This window comes from Saccostrea cucullata, unplaced genomic scaffold, assembly GCF_032062105.1.
Source record: "Saccostrea cucullata isolate Sc308-1 unplaced genomic scaffold, CSIRO_AGI_Scuc_v1 ctg8348, whole genome shotgun sequence".
NCBI classification, from domain to species: Eukaryota; Metazoa; Mollusca; class Bivalvia; order Ostreida; family Ostreidae; genus Saccostrea; species Saccostrea cuccullata.
In genome coordinates, this window is record NW_026926705.1 from 5,001 (window position 1) to 27,867 (window position 22,867).

Below are 22,867 nucleotides of genomic sequence, written 5' to 3' on the forward strand. Positions count from 1 at the left end.
ATCTCCTCGGTGTTTTCGTCTTCGATCTCCATTATGCCTGTGAAAATTAGATTTTACTTCATTGAATGGCATCTCAGGTCTGTGATTTGTTCCGAAAGAAGTTTGTTTTTCTCTGTGATTTCTCTTACTTCTTTTTCTTTTTTAAATCTGTATTTACTGAAATCGTTTTCAAATTCTTCTATGGGAGACTTCATGTCTAGTAATTGTTTACTGGAATTCGACACATCTTCTTTTACACCATCAAATATATTGCTTAACCCTTGGAGACTTTCTTGGAAATCATTGGATGTTTTGTTCATTTCATGGAGTTCCCCTTCTATATTTTGTACTTTTGCCGATTAACTCGTGAATTTTTCGAACATTTCATCAACTCTTTGTAGTTTACTTCCTATGTTCGAAATTTTTTGTTCAAAATTTGTGTTTATTTGGTTTAATCTTAGGTTCATAGTATTCCCCATGGGTTTACATGATTACAAGCTGACCTTTTTACTCTAAATACTTTAATGAGGAGTTATCTGTCCTTTATATATTTTTTTTTAATCTGATTTTCTAAAGATATTTACGGTAAACTATTAATTTAATTTAGTATTTTTATAAATAACTTTTGACCAGGAGATTTACATGAAAATGTAATTTCTTTAAAAAAAAAAGATATTTTAATTAAATGTACATTTCCCAAAAATTAGAATTAGAGGTACGATAAATCAAGAATAATTCTGAAAATTCCTTCAGTGGATTATTTTCATTTGATAAACTCTTCAAAATGATACTATGTTTACCAAAAAAACCAAACCATTATCCATTTACTACATATGAAATATGGTCATTATGGATCGAATACCTTAAAGAGGAATAGCTTTGTATAATTTACATACAAAGTGACTCACCTTAACGTTGTGAGGATTGAGTCTTCATCCTTGGTTTTCCTCATCTCTTTCTGTGGATATAATTGGTGGCCATTTCTCGTCATGTGCGGGTGAATAAACTGGTGACGAATCACTATTGGTATTTTGGAATGATAATTCCCGTAAGCTGTTATCCTTTTCCTCTTTGACCGGCGTTAGTGGTCTTTTTGAAATGGTGGCTGAGGGCTTCTGACGGAGGGACAATGATTTAGTGACCACTGAGCAGGGTGTGGAAATTTTCTCCACTTTAACTTTAGCTCCTAGAGGAGGACTCTGCAGCATATTTTTGAGAAGTGGTGATGACTTCGCTTTTTTCTTCACCACATTCTCTGTAGGCAGAGGTCTAGATGATTCGGGCACCGTGATACGGGGGAGGGAAGGTGGTGACGCGCTTTAAAAAGGGAAAAAAGGTGGCAATGGTAAATAATTGAAAGTCCACATTTTAGGCATTTTTTTTAATTGGCTGATATAAACTTGTATATCATTTATTATCATGATTATTGAAAATGTTAAATTTTCAAATTATATTTTATGTAAAGTGACATCTGCAGATCGAACAATTCTGAAATAATGAATGAACTAAAAATTTTCACTTACCTTGAAGTTGAAGACTGTTTAGTTGCGTCCTGCTTTTCCAGCTCTTTCCAAAAATCCTCGAAGACATCCGATGTTGAAAAGTCACTGTAAATATATATATATATATATATATATATATATATATATATATATATATATATATATATATATATATATTTATACCAGAATTTTACCGTTAAATACTGTGATGGTTTTTTTATGTCAGTTTTGCTTTAAAATACTTCTCGCAGGAGGAGTGGGGCGTGGACAAAGTTGCACACTAGTCCTAGTTTTTGTACAGCATAAAATTATTTCGTAACCTCAGTTTTTGTTTCAAGGGAGTGTTATATAGGGTATGGTCATTATACCCTCTCCTCATCACCATTATTCACTTTTTAAAAAGACTGCTTTTTGTCTACTGATGTTTGTTCAGATAAAACCGGTTTGAAATGTCGAAATCCCCCCCCCCTTTTTTTTTATCTCGACAGATGATTTATAGTTTTTGTTTCAACTTTGTTCAGACGTTATACACTTGACTACGTATATATGACAAAATCCTGCTGTGTCACTATGATGATGAGGGCACTTTTCAAGAGCCTATACTACATATTCTCTGAAAACAATATAAGATTTTTAAAACAGTTATTACAAAAGGAAATACATTTGTGCAACACTAATATAAATTATTTTGATACAAGCAAACAAACAGTTTGTCGTTACCAATCATAGGTACGGAAAAAAAAATTCAGAAATTCTGATTATTCAGATTGATGAAGGTTAATATAATCAAGGACTCATTTTTTTCTTCTGAAATCTAATTAATACGACCATGTTCCTGTAATTAGCTATATACAAAATTTAGATATAAATCAAATGCAATTATGTACTGCAATAAAATAAATGAAATAGGTTTTCTATTGTTTAAGAAAGAACAGGTTCATAGGCCTACCATTCAATCACTATTAAATTATTTTCTAGATGCTCTAGTCACAGCTTCGGTACTTTAAACGAGCTGTTTTACAATGTGAACATAAATTAATTTCGTTTTTTGTTATTTCTGTAAACTTAGATTATGGCAATGAAAGCTAGGCCCTCATAAAATTATTCAAATCAGTATCCGCTGATTAGGCCTACCAAATAAGGGTAGATCTACGTGCTGTTTTGAGTGTCATGTGACATTGTGCAACTGCACGTGCAGGAGATCTGTACAGTAACAAAAAGGCGCCATGAGGGACCTTATTCACAAAGCCTCCGTAATTTCCGCAGTCGCGGAGCGTTTACGGAGGGATTGCGGAAAGTTTACGGAAAGATTACGGATGGTTTACGGCGTATTCACGAAGCTTCCGTAAATTTTGCGAAATTTACGGAAAGTTTCCGCAAGTGAAACACGCTGAACGGGCACCTGCATTGAACGAAAAAGAGTAAAGAACATATTAAAATTTTAATAGTTTGAGCGTGTTTTGTTAATTTTTTAATCAAATGTGTTGCATTCTCGAAATTAAAAAAATGAAACGAGAACAGAATAGAAACAAAATTTTAATAACTCTCTAATAAAAAAAGAGTAGTATTTTATCATGTGTATATATTTTTATATTGAACAAATAAAGCCTTTTAAAGGTTATTTTTCACTTAAAATCAAGATATTCATATTGTTGTGATTTATAGTTAGTCGGGGGGGGGTATTTTTTGAAGATATATATGATTGAAACAGGTAGTCATTTATATAATAAATGAATAAACAGCAATTTACAAATAGTGACTAAATAATAAACGTTTTCGGCGTAACATATAATTATGCTTGTACCTAGGTTTAGATAGATTATCTTGATACCTCTTTTGTCCCGTGAACCTATTGTGACGTCATGACTAAGAAAATGACATCATTGAAATTCAGACAATTAACGCTGAAATTATGGAAGATAGAAAAAAGAAGCCGCGCTTTAGTGAAAAAGAACTTGAAATATTAGTTCAAGGAGTTAAAGAACGCTCAGATGTCATCAACTCAAAATTCAGTGACATGATCAGCAATACAAAGAAAAAGCAAGCGTGGGTGGAAATTTTGGAATCTGTAAACGCTGTCTCATTCTCAAAAAGAACTGTCGACGAAATTAAAAAGAAGTGGGATGATGTAAAGAGGGGTACAAAGAAGAGAGCTTCTGCCGTCCAGAAAGAACGGTGTAAGACGGGGAGTGGAAAATTGGAGATTATACCTTTAAGCCCAATGGAAGAAGATATTGTGTCTGTAATAGGAGAGGAGAGAATTTTTGGATTCAGCTCGTATGTAGACACCATGATTCCACCTGTAAGTGAGCCTAATTTCATTCCGTCAATTATTTGCTTTAATCTAAAACAATATGTTTGTTTCAAGACTTTCAACAATTTTGAACGATGTTAACATAAAAAGCCACCAAATTTCAATATGCATATACATAACCTATAGGTTGCACAAATTATCGCCTTCGAATCGCTTTATTATATTAATTTATAATAATTCAGAACTTGAGTGTAAAATCGGTGTTTTAATTTTTTCTCTGCGTTTTCTAATATACCATTATAGTTACCTCCCCAGTCATAGAGAGGGCGTGATTTCTACATTGATCCTTGTTTCCTCTTTTTATGAAAAAAAATATTTATATACAGACATTTAATTTATGTTACATCATTCTGAGATGATACTGTGAATACAATTATAGGGATAGTATATGTCCTTAAAACTACTGTAGAAACATGAGTTAGAAGTCTTCATTGAAAAAAATGCAGATTTTAAATATTGATCTTATTATGAATATCCCTCCTATAAAATATGTATACATATGATTTTTTTTATGATATGAGTCATTAGCAAGCCAAAAACTATTAAGTTTATCATGTACCAAATTCCATGCACTCAGACACCAAGCAAAGCTGTCTCTGGAGAGAGTCCACCACAAGAAGTACAAGAGGTACAGACAACTAGGGAAGGAGGCATCAGTGAAATATCTAAAACTTTTCCTAGTAAAGGAAACTCCGTAAAAATGATAAAATTAATAGCCATTCTCTGTAACCACTTAAACTTCGTTGCCACGCATGGTCACCGATTTTGATGAAACTTCACCCTTGCTTAGTACTTGACACCAGAAACAAATATCAAACAAAATTTCGTTGCTATGTGTCTCGGTTGCTATGGCAACAGTCGGAAAAGTTTGAAAAATCGAGATTTTCAGCCACTTTAAATCTTGACTGTGGCTTAATAAAAACTAGAAAAAGCAAACAAACCATTCTCACAAAAACATGACACCTTGATGTCACTTATACTGTAAAGAAACTGTTTAGAATATATCTCTAAGTAAGTGGTAACCAAGGGTACATTTGGAATACATTTAAAATGCTGAAATGTGCTGAAAAACACTCCGTATTCACTAATGGTAGGTGTTACATGCTCAAACTCAATCAACGGACATAAGAAAAACAATGAGAATGTTTGACCTTAAGTATATAAGTATAAGCAATATTATTCTATAAACAACTTTTATGGTTGCCATGGTAACACAGTGTAACCATGCAAAACCAGTAACTAAGTTTGGGTTAATGCTACTGTCTTGAGGAAAAACATGAAAATTCAAGACTGGCAAATATGCATCATTAGGACCTTGCAACACCAAAACTATAACAAAACTTGGGTATAATTGCTACTTTGAAGTGTTACCATGGAAACAAAGTACCAGTGCTTAAAAGTGAATTATTTTTCGCTGCATTAAGAATTAAATTGCCATTTAATCAAAAAACAAATTAAAGGAGTCAGCTTGAATAGTACTTATCTGTTAGAACTGAAGTTGAATATCACATATTGATAAAATTTGATGAATAAAACAACACTGTTGCTATGGTTACCAAGAAGGGAAAATGTCCGATTTTTTGAACTTTATATCAATATTAAACCCTGTTTGCCAGCTTCTTGCATCCACTTAGAGATTGAATGATAGTCAAAATTAAAAGTCAAGTTAGCTGTTAATAAATATCAATCATAAAAGTTTTGGGAATCTACATATAAGGGTACATATCCAAGGAAAGAAAATATTTTTCAGGTTTTTAAGCATATATTTTCTGCTTATTTCCATAGCAACGCTCTATTTAAAGAATTTAATCTGAATTTTTTCAAATGGGAAAACTTGGAGCACACTAACATCTTATAAAATTGATCATTAGTTATGAGGAAATGTGCTTTTTTTAAAAGATAAGATCAGATTTAAACATACATAGTGTTACTTTGAAGGCTCTCTGTGGTATAAAAACCTTGGCAACCATTGCCAACCAAAATGAAAATCATATTTTGTTCTTGGTATATGTTTCAAGGCTCTTTTTTCTATTATTTGGTCACATTTCATCCTATAATTGCTTTTTATTTTTACGTGTATGACTTTATAAAATTCAATGAATATTTTTTTTACTTTTGAATACTTTGTTACCATAGTAACGTATGTAATAGTTGATTTATCAAACATGTATATCATGCATTTGAGACATCTGACCTTCAACTTTTGGAAACAGTCATTGCCAATTATTTGCTTTGCCGCAAATGTTAACTATGGGGCTCTAAACATGTTAAAAAATGCCATTTTTCGAACTTTAAGACATGTTGCCATGGTAACTATAAAACAAAGCAACCAATTTTTGCCTGATTTCAGTTTAGGGTATCAATGACTTTTATCATAGAGAGTTTGGAGAAATTCTGAGACTATGCGTGCCACAGCTCCTATATAAAATTTCAAATCTTACAGAGAATGGCTCTTAAAATGTTAGTACAGTGTATTTTTAAAAAATATTGTGTTCCAAGCTGTTTTTCTTCTAAATCATATAAAAAAATGAAGTTGCTGCATTTCTGAATATTTTGAATTTACATTTAAAAAGACAAAATTTCAATTAATCTTAAAAAAATATTTTAACAAGTGCTCATTTTCGGAATCTTTACGGGTAGTCATAACCTCCCGTAAAAAAACGCATGGTTTACGGAGAGTTTCCGCATCGTTTACGGGTGCGGTGTTTACAGAGGCTTTGTGAATAAGAATTTTTCGACTGCGGGTCGTTTCCGCAAAGTCTACGGGTCCGGTAAGTTTACGGAGGCTTTGTGAATAAGACAGGTGACAAGTCACATTGGAAGGCGTTGCTACAGTAATAAGATCTATTCTTGTAATGATATATCTTATGTACATAGAACATTGTATGGGGAATAAAAATTGTTTTGGGAATACAAATTTAGATCTATAATTAAAAAACTCCCGTCACTTGAACTAACAAATTTGGAGTTTTGCTAGTTTGAGATAGGAAAAAAAAAAGAAAAAAAAATCTTCCCCCGCTGGATTTCGATCCGGGGACTGTCTGCTTGGGCGACCACCGCTCTACCGATTGCGCTAGGGAAATCTCGAACTATGAATAGCTAGAAGGTTGTTAGATTCTAATTTTAGTTATCCGGTCTACCCACAATGCACTGGACTGGCATTGTTTACCTACAAAGCGGTCTAGTTATATCCAAACATTTTTTTAGACTGTTAACCATCTGTTAATTTTCTCAAAGAAAAAAATTCAAAACCAGGGGAAAATAATGATAATGCAATGGTGGATTTGAAGGAGAGGGTTCGTAAAAAAAAAATTACCAAATTTCCAGCTTTGGTTCCCAACATGTCTAATATTTTCTGATTCACATGTGAGTAGACGTGAGTAGACATAAAAAAAAATTAATCGTGTTGAGGTTCTTCAGGTTGTAACAATGCTTTTGCATTCAAATGATTCAATGAGACATAAAAAGTCTACTATTTGCATTTACAGTCTCTTTCTAATATGAAAGATATGTGTTGTAGGTTTTAAAAATTCAAGGAACTATGCTCAAGGATTAATACAATATTAGATATGTAAGGAGATAGTTAATATGATAGCTATGTTATTGTAATATGGTCTCTTCAATATGAAAATATATGTACTACATGCAGTAACTCTGAAAGGACCTTTTTTTCTGAACTGTATTTAAGTAGAAATTTCCATTTTATAGGTCCAGTACCAAGAGTCCATACATCACCTACAAGAAATGACAGCCCAGGTGTAATGTTGACTACAGCAACAGCTAGCCATGCGCCAACACCAAGAGGACCCCTAAAGACAACAACAAGAAGCTCCATCTCAACTAGTAGCACCCCCACACCAAGAGGACCCCTAAAGACAACAACAAGCTCCATCTCAACTAGTAGCACCCCCACACCAAGAGGACCCCCAAAGACGACAACAAGCTCCATCTCAACTAGTAGCATTCCCACACCAAGATGACCCCAAAAGACGACATCAAGCTCCATCTCAACTAGTAGCACCCCCACACCAAGAGGACCCCCAAAGACGACATCAAGCTCCATCTCAACTAGCCACACCCCACCACAAAAAGCACACGTGGAGACAAAAATTAAGATGTACTCTACTTTGTTTCATTTGAAAAATTATTTTGTTAAAACAGATTCTGATTGCACACACAAGTACTCTGAAGTTGACATCAAGAAGATGCTTGAGTTTCTGATTGACAATATCTATGTGGTTTTTGGAGACCAGGTATTCCAACAATCTATTGGAATTCCCATGGGTACAAATTGCGCTCCGTTATTAGCAGACTTATTTTTATATTCATATGAAGCAGAATTTATGCAAAATCTTTTGCGTGAAAAGAAAAAAACACTTGCTGTGGCCTTCAACTCGACATTTAGATATATCGACGACGTATTGTCAATTAATAATGATTATTTCCATTCCTACGTCGACACGATATATCCTGGTGAGCTTGAGATAAAAGATACCACAGAGTCCGACACTTCTGCTTCATACTTGGATATTTTACTTGAAAAAGACACAAATGGTAATCTAACAACCAAGCTATATGATAAACGTGATGACTTTAAATTTTCTATCGTCAACTTCCCTTACTTATGCAGCAATATACCTTCATCACCTGCATACGGAGTATTTATATCTCAGTTGATTCGATACGCAAGAGCATGCTCTACGTATGAACAATTTCTTAAAAGAGGTAAACTATTGACAAGCAAGTTGATGAAACAAGAATATCAACAGTCTCGTTTAAAGTCATCATTTCGTAAATTCTATGGTCGATACAATGACCTTGTCAGCAAATACAATTTATCATTGAATGAAATGCTGACTGACGTTTTTCATACCAATTGTTAGTCCATTATTTATACACTGAATTGACCACGGATTTTTTCCGTTATTTCCTGATTGTGACGGCGGGCACACGGCGGGTGTGACCGGTCGACAGGGGATGCTCACTCCTCCATGGCACCTGATCCCACCTCTGATGTTTCGGAGGTCCGTGTTTGCTCTGCTCTTGTTTTGTATATTTGTTTAATGGACGTTGAGATTGAATACTGTTCGTTATTTCCATATCCTTCTTTCAAGTGTAAAAATATATCTCCGTCTGATATGCTATGTTTATAACTCCCGCATAATTTTAATATCTCTTAAACTTTTGTAATTAACCACCTTACATCTTATAAAAATAAAAGTGGGGGGGGGGGGCGTATCCTAAAAAGAGAAATGGTGAACGTGACACAGTTTTTATCCGCGCAGTTACTTAGGTGAAATGATGACAAAGCCTAATTTGATACACTCTACCGGTACTGTACCTCATTGAAATTGATGATAGTAGTAAGGGGTATAATCTGTAGTCTCTGAGGGCAATGACGTCATTGATATAGGCCAAGGTCAAGAAAGGAGGTCAGATCTAAGGCACTAGGTCAAGGGCATAAAGTAGGTCATGAACTCAATACAAGGTCACAAACATCTGAGGTCAAAACAGTCTTAGGGCTACTCGTTCACATAAGTCAAGGTCAAAATCAATGACAGAGGATCCTGACCTATACCGCGACTAAGTACAAGGAAGAAATAGACCCAAGGACAGAAACGATCAAGAGTAAACAAAGTCATAAACATTTGAGGGCAAGACACAATCAAAACAGTCCGAGGTCAAATCATCTGTGGGCACATTTATAATCGAGGTAAGGGACATCTGAGATCCAAAGGATATACTTATTACATAGAGGAGCGTGTACATTGAGACTTGAAGAAAGTCGGGTTTCTTATTTCATACTGTTAAGGTACGTGTTATACATGTACTATCTTTAAGTTATTATGTGTAAAAGATAACTTCGTTTAGAAAAATGTCATAAAGAAACACTTCAGCTCATTTTCCGCAAAATGTAATGAAACAAAAAATTTTACCGCTATTTTCTTTCATTTTCTAGCAAATTTAAAGGTATGACCTTTCCGAAAATTATAGTTTTTAAAAATAAATAAATCTGAATTAACCGTAGAAAATTTGTTGTTTGTAATAGTTTTTGACGGTCCTATAAAAACAACAAAGATACTTCCGGCTGATCATCAATACGAGGTGTAGAGATCATTAATGGACCTACATGCTTCAAATCACCAGCATCGATATCATTTTCACCATTTAATCCATTAGTGTGTAGATAAACACTCTCCATAAATGTGGAAATCGAGGAACACAGAGGATGGACAAAAATGTGACAGCGCAATATTTGACAATTAACAACATAGAAAGGTAATAATTTCCTTTGTTATAAAACATTCTTTACTCAACAACACATGAAAAGTCTATAGATAGTTTTCGACTGGTCTGAACTTAGCAAGAGTTGTTTCCCGTTATAACCTCCATTGAGTGTGATGGTCATCGGGGAGGAAGAAGTTGTTTCGGCCGAATGAAATCCCCGGGGTGGAATTCTTTTAGTGAAAAAAAATAGAATAAAGAAAATTAAAAAAAAACACCCTTTTTATTTCTTATGAGCATGAAAGAAGAATGAGTCAGCCCTTTAGTGTAAAATATACTGGTAGATATTCACCAGCCATGTTCGGTTTAAATTGATTCCGATCGGTAGTGTAATTCAAGAAAACGTCTATAGTTTTATATATCCTCGAAAGGTCAAAGTCATGAGGATATTATAAACCAGAGGGGAGGGTGTTAACTCTATCATTTATTTCTGTGTCGTTTATATCATGCATGGAGATTATGTCTTTTGTAAATTAAAAGGTGACATCTCAGGATGATTAATAAACCTTTTTTTTCAAATCTTGACGTAAAAATTTCATTCAAAAGAACCCAGTGATTTTATTTCCTTTTAAAAATCACCGCGCCGGTCGTGACATACCTGCGCAATATACCAACATGGAACGCTATGACAGCTTGTCCCATCATTTATTCCTGTATATACATAAATAAATAACATGATGAAAAAAATGTAAATGATTCTTACAATATGTAATGCACGCACGAATTCTTTTTACCACTGAAGAAATTAACCTACTTAAATGTCAAAAAAAGTCCATGTAGGCCTATGACTGACGATCAAAGTACATTTTAGTAAAATATCCAGAATCTGTTTTGTTTGGGGTTTTCTTTTATTTGTTATTTTTTTAATATATATTTAGAGATGTAGACCCCGAATTAAAACATTAATATGCATCATCATGACCATATTTGCTAATATATACTATAAAGACTCATGGGCGGATCCGCGTATTAGACGTGCTACTATATGCTTATACCTCCTCAGTATTAAAACGCATGATGACTTTAAAATTTATACGTCTGATGACTTTTTAAAAAATTATTAGTGCTTCCTATACGGGCCTTATCATAGAGAGCATCATGATGCAGGTACGTGATGACAACTTAAATATTGGATGACGTCATCTCAAATTTTACGCAGCATTGTTAAGGCTTGAATTAGGGGGCGGGGCCTAATTTATACGGGAAAAGTTAACTGTGACGTCACACAAAAATATGACTTTTATATATTTCTCATTATACCTGAAAATGAAATTATTTGCAACTTTTAACTGTATTAGCATAATAAACAACAATAAAACCTATCAATGCATTAAAAAACGTTTCTAGGTAAATCCCGTGTAGCTAGTTTTAGACAAAGCACTGATTGCGATGAACTTGTATATATGACGTCATTTTGGTAAACATGTACTGTGAGAGGCAGATTGTGGAATTTTTTAACAATGAAAATACTCGATTTATAATGAAACGGAATATTATTCACAGGTTTTAATTAGTCGATTAATACCAATGTAGATCCTTTGTTTAGTGCGATTATTCATTAACTTTCAAGAGAATGTATTTTATTAATTATGTCGTGTTTTTATGTACAGGTTACGTATATTTTACATCGAGATGCACCATAAAATCGTACTTTCGCAAGGGCATACACTGCATAGATCTTAATCATTTTTTGAATATAGATAAAGGATATTATCCTTAACTGGATAAGTGCTGCTGCTTTCTTTAAATCGAAGGCGTGATTTCATAAGTACACAAAATATTTGGTAAAAGTCTAATACTTTTTGACATTGGCCTATTTACTTTAAAATTTATCTATTAAAACGCGAATTCTATTCAAAGCAGCAGCACTTTTCAGAAACTACAAAGTGTGCAGAAACAATTAATAGCTTGAATTTTTAATTTCAACTAGGGTATGCCCTTGCGATATTGAAATTTGTTAATGACCTATATTCAGTACACGTACTATGCATTCATCACGTGACTGTCCATCGATGGGATTAAACGTCATACAGTACAGAGTGGGTAATACTATGCTATTTCCATAGGTATTAACGTTCTGTGATAATAAAACAGCTTAATTGAAATAAATTTAATTTAAAATAATACCCCCCTTTTTGTACATATATTTTTCGTTGATTTCTCATAGTAGGCCTTAACAGTGCTGCGTATTGGTCAAACTTTGCGAGGTCGATTGTGAACCCCGGTCGTTTACCACGCGTGAAGGCTACACGAAGATGGAAAGAGCGACATTTTTTTCAGCAGTGGTAATTTACCTCATTTCCACAACATATTGTATGTCTGTAAGGCGATGCACCGCCCCAGAATGCCAACAGATTACAGTGGATGCTAAAGAAGTTAGAGATGTCTATGTTACGGATTGTAACATTAACAGAGTGACCGTCATCGGCGATGCGGCGCGGGTGTTCATTTACCCTTTAAAGTCCTCGAATGACCAGGGTGACTTATGTGGTAAGTAATGTTTCGTTACAATAACATAATAATTATATTCTCATTATTTTTGTTTAATTCATTGAACTTTACTAATCATCAAACAACATCATCAGGTTCATTATCCGGAAATATCTGGAAGGCTTTGGGGACCAATTCAAAAGCTATTAGTCTTGTTTACGTCTTTTCCCATGAAATTAATCAATAGACAAACTAACAATCCTTTATTTGTTTATTTTTTTTTTTTGCAGAACCATTTCAAGTGATACATCTGAGCCTGTCAACAACTCAGCATGATGTGCCTACCCATCCAACAACTCAGCATGATGTGCCTACCCATCCAGCAACTCAGTATGATGTGACTACCCATCCAACAACTCAGTATCATATGACTACCGATCCAACAACTCAGCATGATGTGCCTATCCATCCAACAACTCAGTTTGATATGATTACCCATCCAACAACTCAGTATGATATGACTACCCATCCAACAACTCAGCATGATGTGACTACCCATCCAACAACTCGGCATGATATGACTACCCATCCAACAACTCAGCATGATGTGCCTACCCATCCAACAACTCGGCATGATGTGACTTCCCATCAAACAACTAAGCATGATGTGACTACCAGTCCCTCAAGGTCAAAAATGAAACACACAGCTCTCTGTAAGTTCTAATATTTCTGTTTTGTTATATGTGTAATTTCCTCATTTCCGACATGTCGTCTTGATATTAAATGCGTTAATAACCTGTATTGTGAAAATTGCAATATAAAGTAATTTTTGTTAACCGGAAGTTTTTCACAGGTAACATGCATTATATACATGCATTATATATAATCAAAATTTCTAATGCCACAGGCGAGTGTTTGTATCCAACTGTTCCTAATTCAATTTTTTTTGCCATGACAATGATTAAATATAAAGAATAAAGTAGGCGTGTGTCATGTACATGTTGTTATAAATATTATTGTAGATTCACTGGAAGAGGCAGCCAAAGAAGAAGACGCATATTCCTTCTGGAACCCCGAAATGAAAGGTTTCACAATCATTGTTCTTTCAATAATAATCTTTGTGTCAATAATTTATTTTTGTCTGCATGTTGATTTTAATGAAAGATAAGAAATTTAAGATTAGACAAGGTAAAGTACCAACACGTTTAGAAAAAAAAATTTGAAAAGAATTCTCTTAACTGATAATAATGACAGCAATATTTAATGAAGACTATAAGACTGAATACTTATATGTGTGTGTCTGTGTATATATTATATATATTATGGTTTTGATAGGATTGTCCTTGACCTAGCACCCTTGATTTGACCTACTTTATAACCTTTACCTTTATGGGTGTGGTTCACATGCCGTCACTGCCCTTTGAGCCTACAGACTATACCCCTTACTACTGATGATCGAGCAAAATTGGAAACGTGAGAAAACTCCACCCACTGTCAATTTTATGTAATTGCACTTGGTCATCATTTCATTAGGCGCCATGCCCTGCCAGACACTGTTCAAAGGTGGCCGACCAGTGCAGAATTGTCAAGGTATGAAACAAGAGGCCCACGGGCCTTATAGGTCACCTGAGTATTGTGTAACAACTTTCAAACAATTAAATTTGGTTCGTGTTTTAAACCAGAGGCCATGAAATTCACAATTTTGAAAGAGACACCATTGCTAATCATAATTAAAAATACTCTACTTACTCAATACCCAGAGGTAGATCAGAGTTACAAAGAGAAAATGTTCTTCCACTTTATAACCAGTTGTGCACCTCAACCAAAAAGAACCACTGACCTTGGGGCCACATATTTCAAAATTTTGCAAATTTTATCATAAAATGGTTGATTAATACCAAAGAGCAGGTTTCAAAGCATTAATTTATTTTCAGATTATGTATCCCCCCCCCCTCGGGGCATTAAAAAAAATTTTGCTAGATGCACCTTTCTTCATCATAAATATATATACTTAGATCATTGGCATAAAATTCACAATTATGGAAAAGGCACTCTTGCTTTTCATAACTATATTCTTAGTTAGTTTATTTAATACTCAGAAGCAGAGAAGAAGATTTTCAAAGAATAAATGCATTTTCACTATGTAATCTATAGAGCCCCGCCCTAACACCAGAACCCCTGACCCTGGGGCCATAAAATTCACAAATCTGGAAGAGGCACTCTTGCTTATCATAACTATGTACTTAGTTCGTTTATTTAATACCCAGGAGCAGAGAAGAAGATTTTTAAAGAAATAATGCATTTTCACTATATAATCTATATAGCCCCGCCCTAGCACTAGAACCCCTGACCCTGGGGCCATGAATTTCACAATTTTGGTAGAGGACTCAATGCTTATTACATTCATGCTAACAATTTGCCTGCTTGATGTCCAGGAGTAAAGAAGAGGTTTTTAAAGATTGCAATAATTTTAGTGGTTTTGGCCCCACCCCTCAGGCCCCAGGGGGGCGGGGACCATGAAATTCACAATTTTTGTTACCCTTTACCCATAGATGCTGTATATCAAATTTGGTTGAAATTGGTCCAGTGGTTTCAGAGAAGAAGCTGAAAATGTTCAAATGTTAACACACGACGGACGACGCACGACGACGGACGAAAACGGATAGCAATAGGTCACCTGAGTTACTCAGGTGACCTAAAAAGAGTAAAATATTTTTAATCATTGTCAAGATAAACAAAAAAAAATTAGTGGAATTTTTTTCTGTATTTGTATAGAAATAACTTCGGCAACGGCATCCACCGTTATAAATAATGAAGAACTTGAGTTCATAAGTGTTGTGCACTGATCTGTAGAAATTCTGAAAATGATGCATTAAATTCAATATTCTGTGTTTATGAATTTAACTTTTTTTAAAAAAAGTAAAACATATCCATTATTGAGAGGCGAATTTCTACAGATATATTGAGTTTTGTTTTGTTGCCACTCCGTTATTTTATCCCCCACCCTAATATTCAACTTGATTTTTTATACCCCCCGCTTGAAAAGTGGGGGTATATAGTAATCGGTATTTCCGTCCGTCCGTCTGTACGTCCGTCCGTCCGTCTGTCCGTCCGTCTGTTACAGTGGCTGGAACGTTATTGTTGACAACTTACACGAACGATCACGTTACACGAACGATTCCGCACGATTAACGCACGATTAAAACTGTTACACGAACGATCTTTCACGTTCACGATTCTACACGTTACACGATCTTACACGATTGTTAACGCAAACGCACGATTCTTCACTCAAAATAGTTCAAAATATTTAGGAATCAATATTTTCAAAACGAAATACGGCTTAATACTTATTTAAGATTTCAAAGAATTATCAATATTATTTCATAGACTTTGAAGAAAAAAACGGGAAATGTTATTTCTGTAACTAAATATATGCAAGACTTAATATTTTAGATTTAAAATAATTATTTCTAAGGTAATTCTCCGATCAAAAAAAAAACGGATTTTGTTCGTTCTATAAGACGATGTACACGTATGTGGGTTGTATAATTTGATTGAATTGAATATCATGATATGCAGAAAGGGGGATACGATTGAACAAAAATGGCAGCATGGAATGACTTAAATTATAATTGGAAATTTTATCCTTTTGTTTCCATTGATTCAATGTATGATAAACTTGCCAATTATTCAACTTTTTTATTTGCAGAAATTTAAAATTAATTAATTACAAATTAGGAATCATAATAAATAATTACGATTTAAAAAAAAATATATTTATATTCAATGAATTGATTTCAAGATTATCTTGACCACAATAAGAATTAAATAATAATTAAAATCAGATTTTTCAAAAAGGCGTTAAAGATCTAAGTACAGTTTATCACAATATTGATCGCGCTATTTTACGAAAACTTAATATTGTACGACTTACTATATTGCTTGTTTACGGGCGATAATTAGTTCGTTCTGCATTCTATTATGTAAATTGCGCTTTTTCATTTTATTTGGATTTTAATTAATAAATTAAGAAAAACAAACAAGGGAAATGCTTATTTTACAAATAACATTCCGATAAAAACTTACAAAACGAAATTTACACGATTCTAAACGCACGATCTCGCACGATTAAAAACGCACACGTTTGAGTCTGATACACGAACGATCTTGCACGTCACACGAACGATCACTCACGATACACGAACGATTCTACACGATTGGTTTGTCAACAATAACGTTCCAGCCACTGTACGCTTTGGGGTACCCATCTCTTATCCGCAACTCCTCTCATACCACTGAATGAAATTTGATGAAACTTTCACAGAATCTTTATTACATATTGCCATTGTGCACCTCCTATTTTACTTTTTGATCCGACAGATATTTTGGGTTTCCCGGCCACAGGAAAAGATGGACTATTTCATCAGTTATAACCATATGGGAGGCGGGGGTATCATTTAGTGAGCTCATCGCTCACAGTACCTCTAGTTTTTATTAATTTTTTTTAATTTTTTTTTTACTAAAAAAAATGTTTTTTCTCATGAAGTTTTTTTTTTAATGTGTGACCTTTTTACGTTGAAACTTTGTGACTCAACTATTTATAAGAATTGAGATGACTTCAGAGTGTTGTTTTATTAAATTTAGATACTGACATTCGTGAACACACCATTTCTTCAGACTACAATGCCCCTCCAACTCATTTGCAGTCTTCAAACACCGTGACGTTAACCGACCTATCAACCCCCTCGACCCATTGACATACCAAAAGATGAAGACCCACCCAGCAATACATTAATCTACCCCGGAATTATTGATGACATACCCACACACGTATTCAATCATCACTTCTTTCGCCCCCCACATCGTCACATACCATCAGAGAAAGACAATACCCTCTTCTGTTATATCGTCAATAACCCCTCAGTCAACATGATACATTTCCCGATTACACTCAACTAACGAACATGTACCTGAACAGTTCACAACAATTACGAAAGAGGCAAGAACTATTGAGGACCGTGACACCACGGAGAGCGTAAAACAGGGGGACAGATCAGCAGAGGACACCCGGGGTACCAAGCATGGACGTTTCATGTATCTATACATATTGCTAGTCAGTCCCCTATTTATTATAGCATTTTAAAATAAACTATTTAGAGATGATTACAGACACTGAGATTGATAATGACGAAACTATAATAATATACGAAAAGGAAACTGTAGTGTAGTAAATAATGTTCTTTATTCACACCAGATATTGAAAGAAACATTAGTTCTAAGGACACCCCCTCTCAATATTTAACAGAAGCATGTTTATATAAAATAACTATGATAAAACAAAGAGCATGTTTACAGCTGTTTTTAAATTAATGTTACTTATATCTTTTTTTAAATGTTTATATCAATTGCATGCTGCATGTGAGAAATGCCATCTTAAAGTGAGTATTTGTACATTTATTTGTAATTTGATCTCTTTGATTTCTGATTTAAAGGAATATTTCAAAAATATGAAATAGATGTATAAAAGAAATTAATACAACGATTTTTCTTTTTTTTAAAGGTCTTTTTCCAGATAAATGTTTATAAATATTGGTTAATATTACGGAAAGTATCAAAAACTGTGATTAATATGTTTTACAAATTTTCAGGTCACGGCCTATGGGTTAGCTCTGACATCATTCCTTTTAATCTGCGCCATGATTTGTGGCTTCAACTTTCGCTTTTTACAGATGGATTGGACATGTCGCCCATCCGTGAAACGTAAACAAGAGGTGCCCAGGCGCTTGGGGATGGAGAGAAGGCCAGCAACGGATACGAGGTGCATCGTTTTTGAGATGGACGAGACACCCCCCCCCCCCCTTGCCAAGCAGACGAAGACCAAGCTCCCGGTGGCGGCAGGGGCATACAGCCACCGCTCGAACAAAAAGGCTAGTTTGTAAAATGTAAGTAACAAATAAAAAGACGTATTATTGAAATAATTCCTTTTAAAAATTAATAAAGTTTCAATCAATATTACATGTTTACTTAAAATTTAAAGATCACATTTCCTATTAAGGTCAAGATCTAGTAAATAACTTGAGACTAATTTTTTGGTGCTAGATCCATTATGACGTCATAATCAATTTCAACTTTCTTTTTCCCGTACTTTACGGCTTTAGCAGAATTATGTAGAAAATAGGGAATTTTCATGTCATTCAATTTGAAATCATATGAAAAGTAAACCGGATACCTATATTAAATTTGATATTGATTTAAAGAAGAGGCCATGAACAAACTAATTACCGTTTTATGAGAGACTGTAGGCAATCTGGATACATTTCCTTTGCCAAATACGAAAAAAAAACTCCCATATTCATGACTGGTTTTCTTAATTTTTCATTGAAAATGACAGTGTAAAATACAGTTTTATATCTTGTTTACCTACAAATTATGCCCCGAAACACCTTATGTGACCAAGCTAAAGTTGTAAAGCATCAAGAAAGGAATTTGTTTTCCAAGTTTGATAAATCTGTAGGCACCTTTCATTTACTAGATCTTGACCTTAATTAAAATTAAGGGTTTGAAATACAGCTATATACGTTTTGGTTTTACAGGGAGACGTGAGGGTCCATTCTGAATTTTGTTTGAGAGACGTGAGGGTCCACTCTGAATTTTGTTTGAGAGACGTGAGGGCCCACTGAATTTTTGTTTTGTTTTTTTTCTTTATAAATAAACATTGATAAAGGTTATTCTCGATATACATCAACTTCTTTTTCGGAAAGTATAAACTTTTCGCAGTAGTCCTTTTTCCACGAAAAAAAAAGTCATAAGACTAAGAATTTACTGTGAATTTACGCTAGGAGTCACAACTCCAAAGAAACCCAGACCAGTCGTCGATTCATTTCTGCCGACATCGAGGCATCGCAAAAAGACGAGATCGTCCAGTGTGAATGGGGAAACGCACCTTTACGTCGCGTAGACTGTTCCAAGTGTCGATCAGAACGAAACCTGTGTCCCTCTTGTCGGGTCTGTCATCACTGTCATAAATCGCACTGAGGCAAATTAAAACACACCGTGGTCTTGGCGGTGAAAAATGGGAGAACGACGATCTCACACCCGATAGTGCGTGCGACATTTGCGGAGATCGAAACAATAAATTAAAAGAGGAGAATAAGATTAAAAGAGAAATGCAGAATCAATCAAAAGGAACTGTAAACTGACTAAATGAAAATTGAGAAAGAATATTTGGAATTCAATCAAAAGTAGAAGAGCAACTGAATAATTCTTTTTTTACAGTTATTATGGATGAACTAAAAAATCATTAGGCTTTCTTGAAACCATTGGGGGGGGGGGGGGGGGGGGGGGCTACACAAGATTGAACACGGGAATCCAAAAGAAGGGATATAGATATTGAAAAAGTTAGCAGAAAATGTAAAGCAACATGCAAAACGGCCAATTTCTAGCTAGATATGATAGAAAAAACAAATCAATAATCTAAAGGAAGAAAACAACAAAAAAAAAACTAAAACAGGAAAATAAAATTAAAAGAGATATAGAGAAGTATTTAGAACTCAGAGAATCAATATCAAAAGTAGAGGAGCAACTGGGTAACTTCCAACAAATATTGAATACTTTTTACCGAGAGCCTTAATGACGAAGACTCTAAAAGTGAATCTGCTGTAAATTCAGATGAAAACGTACAGACAAATGGACAGTCACAAGACCTTTTTGTCTGTCCACAGACAACGAAATTCAGAAAAGATTCACTTTTACGGTCTTCATCAATACCATATACATTCAATATTAGTAATTTACTTGTTCACTCATGTGTCTCAAATGAGCTGGGGTGAACATGTAAAAAATAATTCTTAAATATTTTCTTTGCTCGTGAAATCAAAAGTAGAAAATAAACTGAATAACTCCCAACAAATAATGATGAAGACTCTCAAAGTGAATCTGCTCAAAAGAGCTGTTCTACATTTAAAGACCCTACCTCCGCAAAGAGGGTGTTGCAGTTCTTTTGTTATTTTCCCTAAATGTGTAGCAAATGAAAAGAAGAATTTTTATGTTGCAGAAACTCATATTAATTTTTTTCAAATGCAACAGTATATAAAGCACGACGAGAAACAATATTTGGAAGGTGTGTATTGACTTCCAGTTTGCCATTAATTGATGTGAAAATTAGTCTTACGGCAAAGTATATGATTTTTCGTTTTTTTAAATAGGGAATCCCCATTGTTCTGAAAAAGTGCCCCCTTGGAACAAAATAATTTTGATATATACACAAAGAGGCATGAATTTTCTTCAAAACTGCCTTTTCCGATTTTTGTTTCAAAGAGGCACATTTTTGAAAAACGCAAAAATTGAATAAAAATTATTCTCCATACGAAACGCAAAATGTGTAATTTAAATAACACCGTTAAAATATCGTGTCCGAAATGGTCTAGTGGATATGCTGGTGGGCTGCCAACTAGCACTTTTACCAGAGTATGGGTTCGAATCCTGGTATGGGTCATTTTTGCATATTTTTTTTTCCATATGTAATGGTAGTGCAATAAAATTATATATATTTTGAAAGAAAGGTGGGAGATGTCCAGAAGTAAATAGACTAATAACTATATATTAGAAATGCAGGATTAAATTGTTTTCCTTGATATGCTGTGACTTAAAACTAATGCTTTATTTAGTTTTGTCTTTATTTTTGGAAAATAAAGTCCCTGTATTGCTTAAATAATATATTTTTTACATACTGTAGTTATTGCAATTTTGGTCTCTTAGTTAGTTTTGATTTGAAACAAATAAAATGTCTTAGATGTAGCACCAACAGTGTGATTATGGGACGCAGTTTTATTTTATGAAAAATATTTTCGCACAATGTCTACAGTATATCTTTCAAAATGCTGCTTTAACCATTGTGCTTTTTTTTGTTCCAACCTCTTTCGTACAAAATGACGAAAGTGTTTTGCTGTATCAAACAGGAAATACCCACCGTAAACATCGTCCTCTACGTAGCTGTATCTATATTTAGACATAACGAGGGTATTTAAATGTCCTTCTCGATACATAGGGAATAATCACGAGTTTCTGCAACACCCTCTTTGTTGATGCTTGTTTTAGGATATGTGATAATTTCCCATTAATTATAATGGAGGAATAAAAATTCATTAGGCTTTCTTGAAACCATTGAGCTACAAATACTGGGGGGGGATTCACAAGATTGAACACGGAAATCAAAAAGAAGGGATAATAGATATTGAAAAAGTTAGCAGAAAATGTAAAGCAACATGCAAAACGGCCAATTTCTAGCTAGATATGATAGAAAAACAAATCAATAATCTAAAGGAAGAAAACAAAACACTGAAAGAGGAAAATAAAATTAAAAGAGATATACGAGAAACAATTTAAAGAAATTCAAATTGAAAAAAAGGCTGAAAAAGAATATTTAGAACTCAAAGATAGAGGAGCAACTGAGTAACTTCCAACAAATAATAAATACTTTTTACCGAGACCCTTAATGATGAAGACTCAAAAAGTGAATCTGCTGTAAATTCATCAGAAAACACACAGACAAATGGACAGTGACAAGACCTTTTTGTCTGTCCACAGACAACGAAATTCAGAAAAAATTCACTTTAAGGGTCTTCATCAATACCATATACATTCAATATTAATTATTTACTTGTTCACCCATGTCTCAAATAAGCCGGGGTGAACATGTAAAAAATAATCCTTAAAAATATTTTCTTTGCTCGTGAAATAATCGTGAGAAATTACTGCGATATCTCCTGCAGAGATGTCGCAGGTTAAGGGTCCGCAGGGGGGAGTCTCGGTCACCCCCGAAGATCCCGATGACGGTGAGGAAGCGGTCTCCCTCCCCATCAGCAACCCCTGCTCCGCTGCGGCCAGCAGTACCACCATTCCATCGAATCGAGCGAGCCGGCGTCCAGTGGAATGGATTCGTCAAGAACGGTGACGACCATGGAGGCGACTTCGACTCTGCCACCGAGACGTCTCCTCCCCATACCAGGAGCCTGTAAATTGAAATGTTAACATGTGTCAAATAAACCTTTCATCGATCCCATTTCGTTTTTTTTTTCATTATTACTTTTACTGTTGATTTTTTGACAACAAATGTGACAATCTGCTGATACTCATCATCAAAATGAAGCTCATTGCAATATTTCATTGTTCCTTTTATACAGAAGACTTCCCCTCACCATACTACCCATGCTACAGTCAAACATGAAAAATCCACTCCAAAATTTGAAATTAATATTTTTATTTATTTTCAAGAGTATTGATTATATATCGGCTTAAAAATTGTGAAATATTTTGTAGAATGCTGGTTAATATTTTTATTTATTTTCAAGAGTAT

General features: G+C 34.3%; 2 protein-coding genes across 2 annotated transcripts; both read left to right on the plus strand.

Annotated features, from left to right (window-relative positions):
- Positions 1 to 3,332: 3,332 nt before the first annotated feature.
- On the plus strand, positions 3,333 to 7,775 carry LOC134272471 (t-SNARE domain-containing protein 1-like). The gene is made up of 3 exons (XM_062754697.1): positions 3,333 to 3,837; positions 4,373 to 4,475; positions 7,504 to 7,775. Exons 1-3 carry the CDS (start codon positions 3,394 to 3,396, stop codon positions 7,773 to 7,775), a joined length of 819 nt encoding a protein of 272 aa, XP_062610681.1. The 5' UTR covers positions 3,333 to 3,393.
- A 4,498-nt stretch (positions 7,776 to 12,273) lies between these two features.
- On the plus strand, positions 12,274 to 22,525 carry LOC134272472 (uncharacterized; the record flags this gene model as incomplete). Its single annotated transcript, XM_062754698.1, has 7 exons — positions 12,274 to 12,570; positions 12,801 to 13,223; positions 13,533 to 13,595; positions 14,044 to 14,100; positions 18,162 to 18,273; positions 19,353 to 19,518; positions 22,284 to 22,525. Coding segments are annotated over exons 1-7 (1,298 nt in total), but the record flags the coding sequence as incomplete, so codon positions are not given.
- Positions 22,526 to 22,867: the final 342 nt, after the last annotated feature.

Coding starts and splice junctions, on each gene's coding strand:
- LOC134272471 (XM_062754697.1), top strand. CDS start 3,394: ATGGAAGATAGAAAAAAGAAGCCGCGCTTTAGTGAAAAAGAACTTGAA. Junction 3,838..4,372: donor GCTTTAATCTAAAACAATAT/GTTTGTTTCAAG, acceptor CCATGCACTCAG/ACACCAAGCAAAGCTGTCTC. Junction 4,476..7,503: donor AATATCTAAAACTTTTCCTA/GTAAAGGAAACT, acceptor TCCATTTTATAG/GTCCAGTACCAAGAGTCCAT.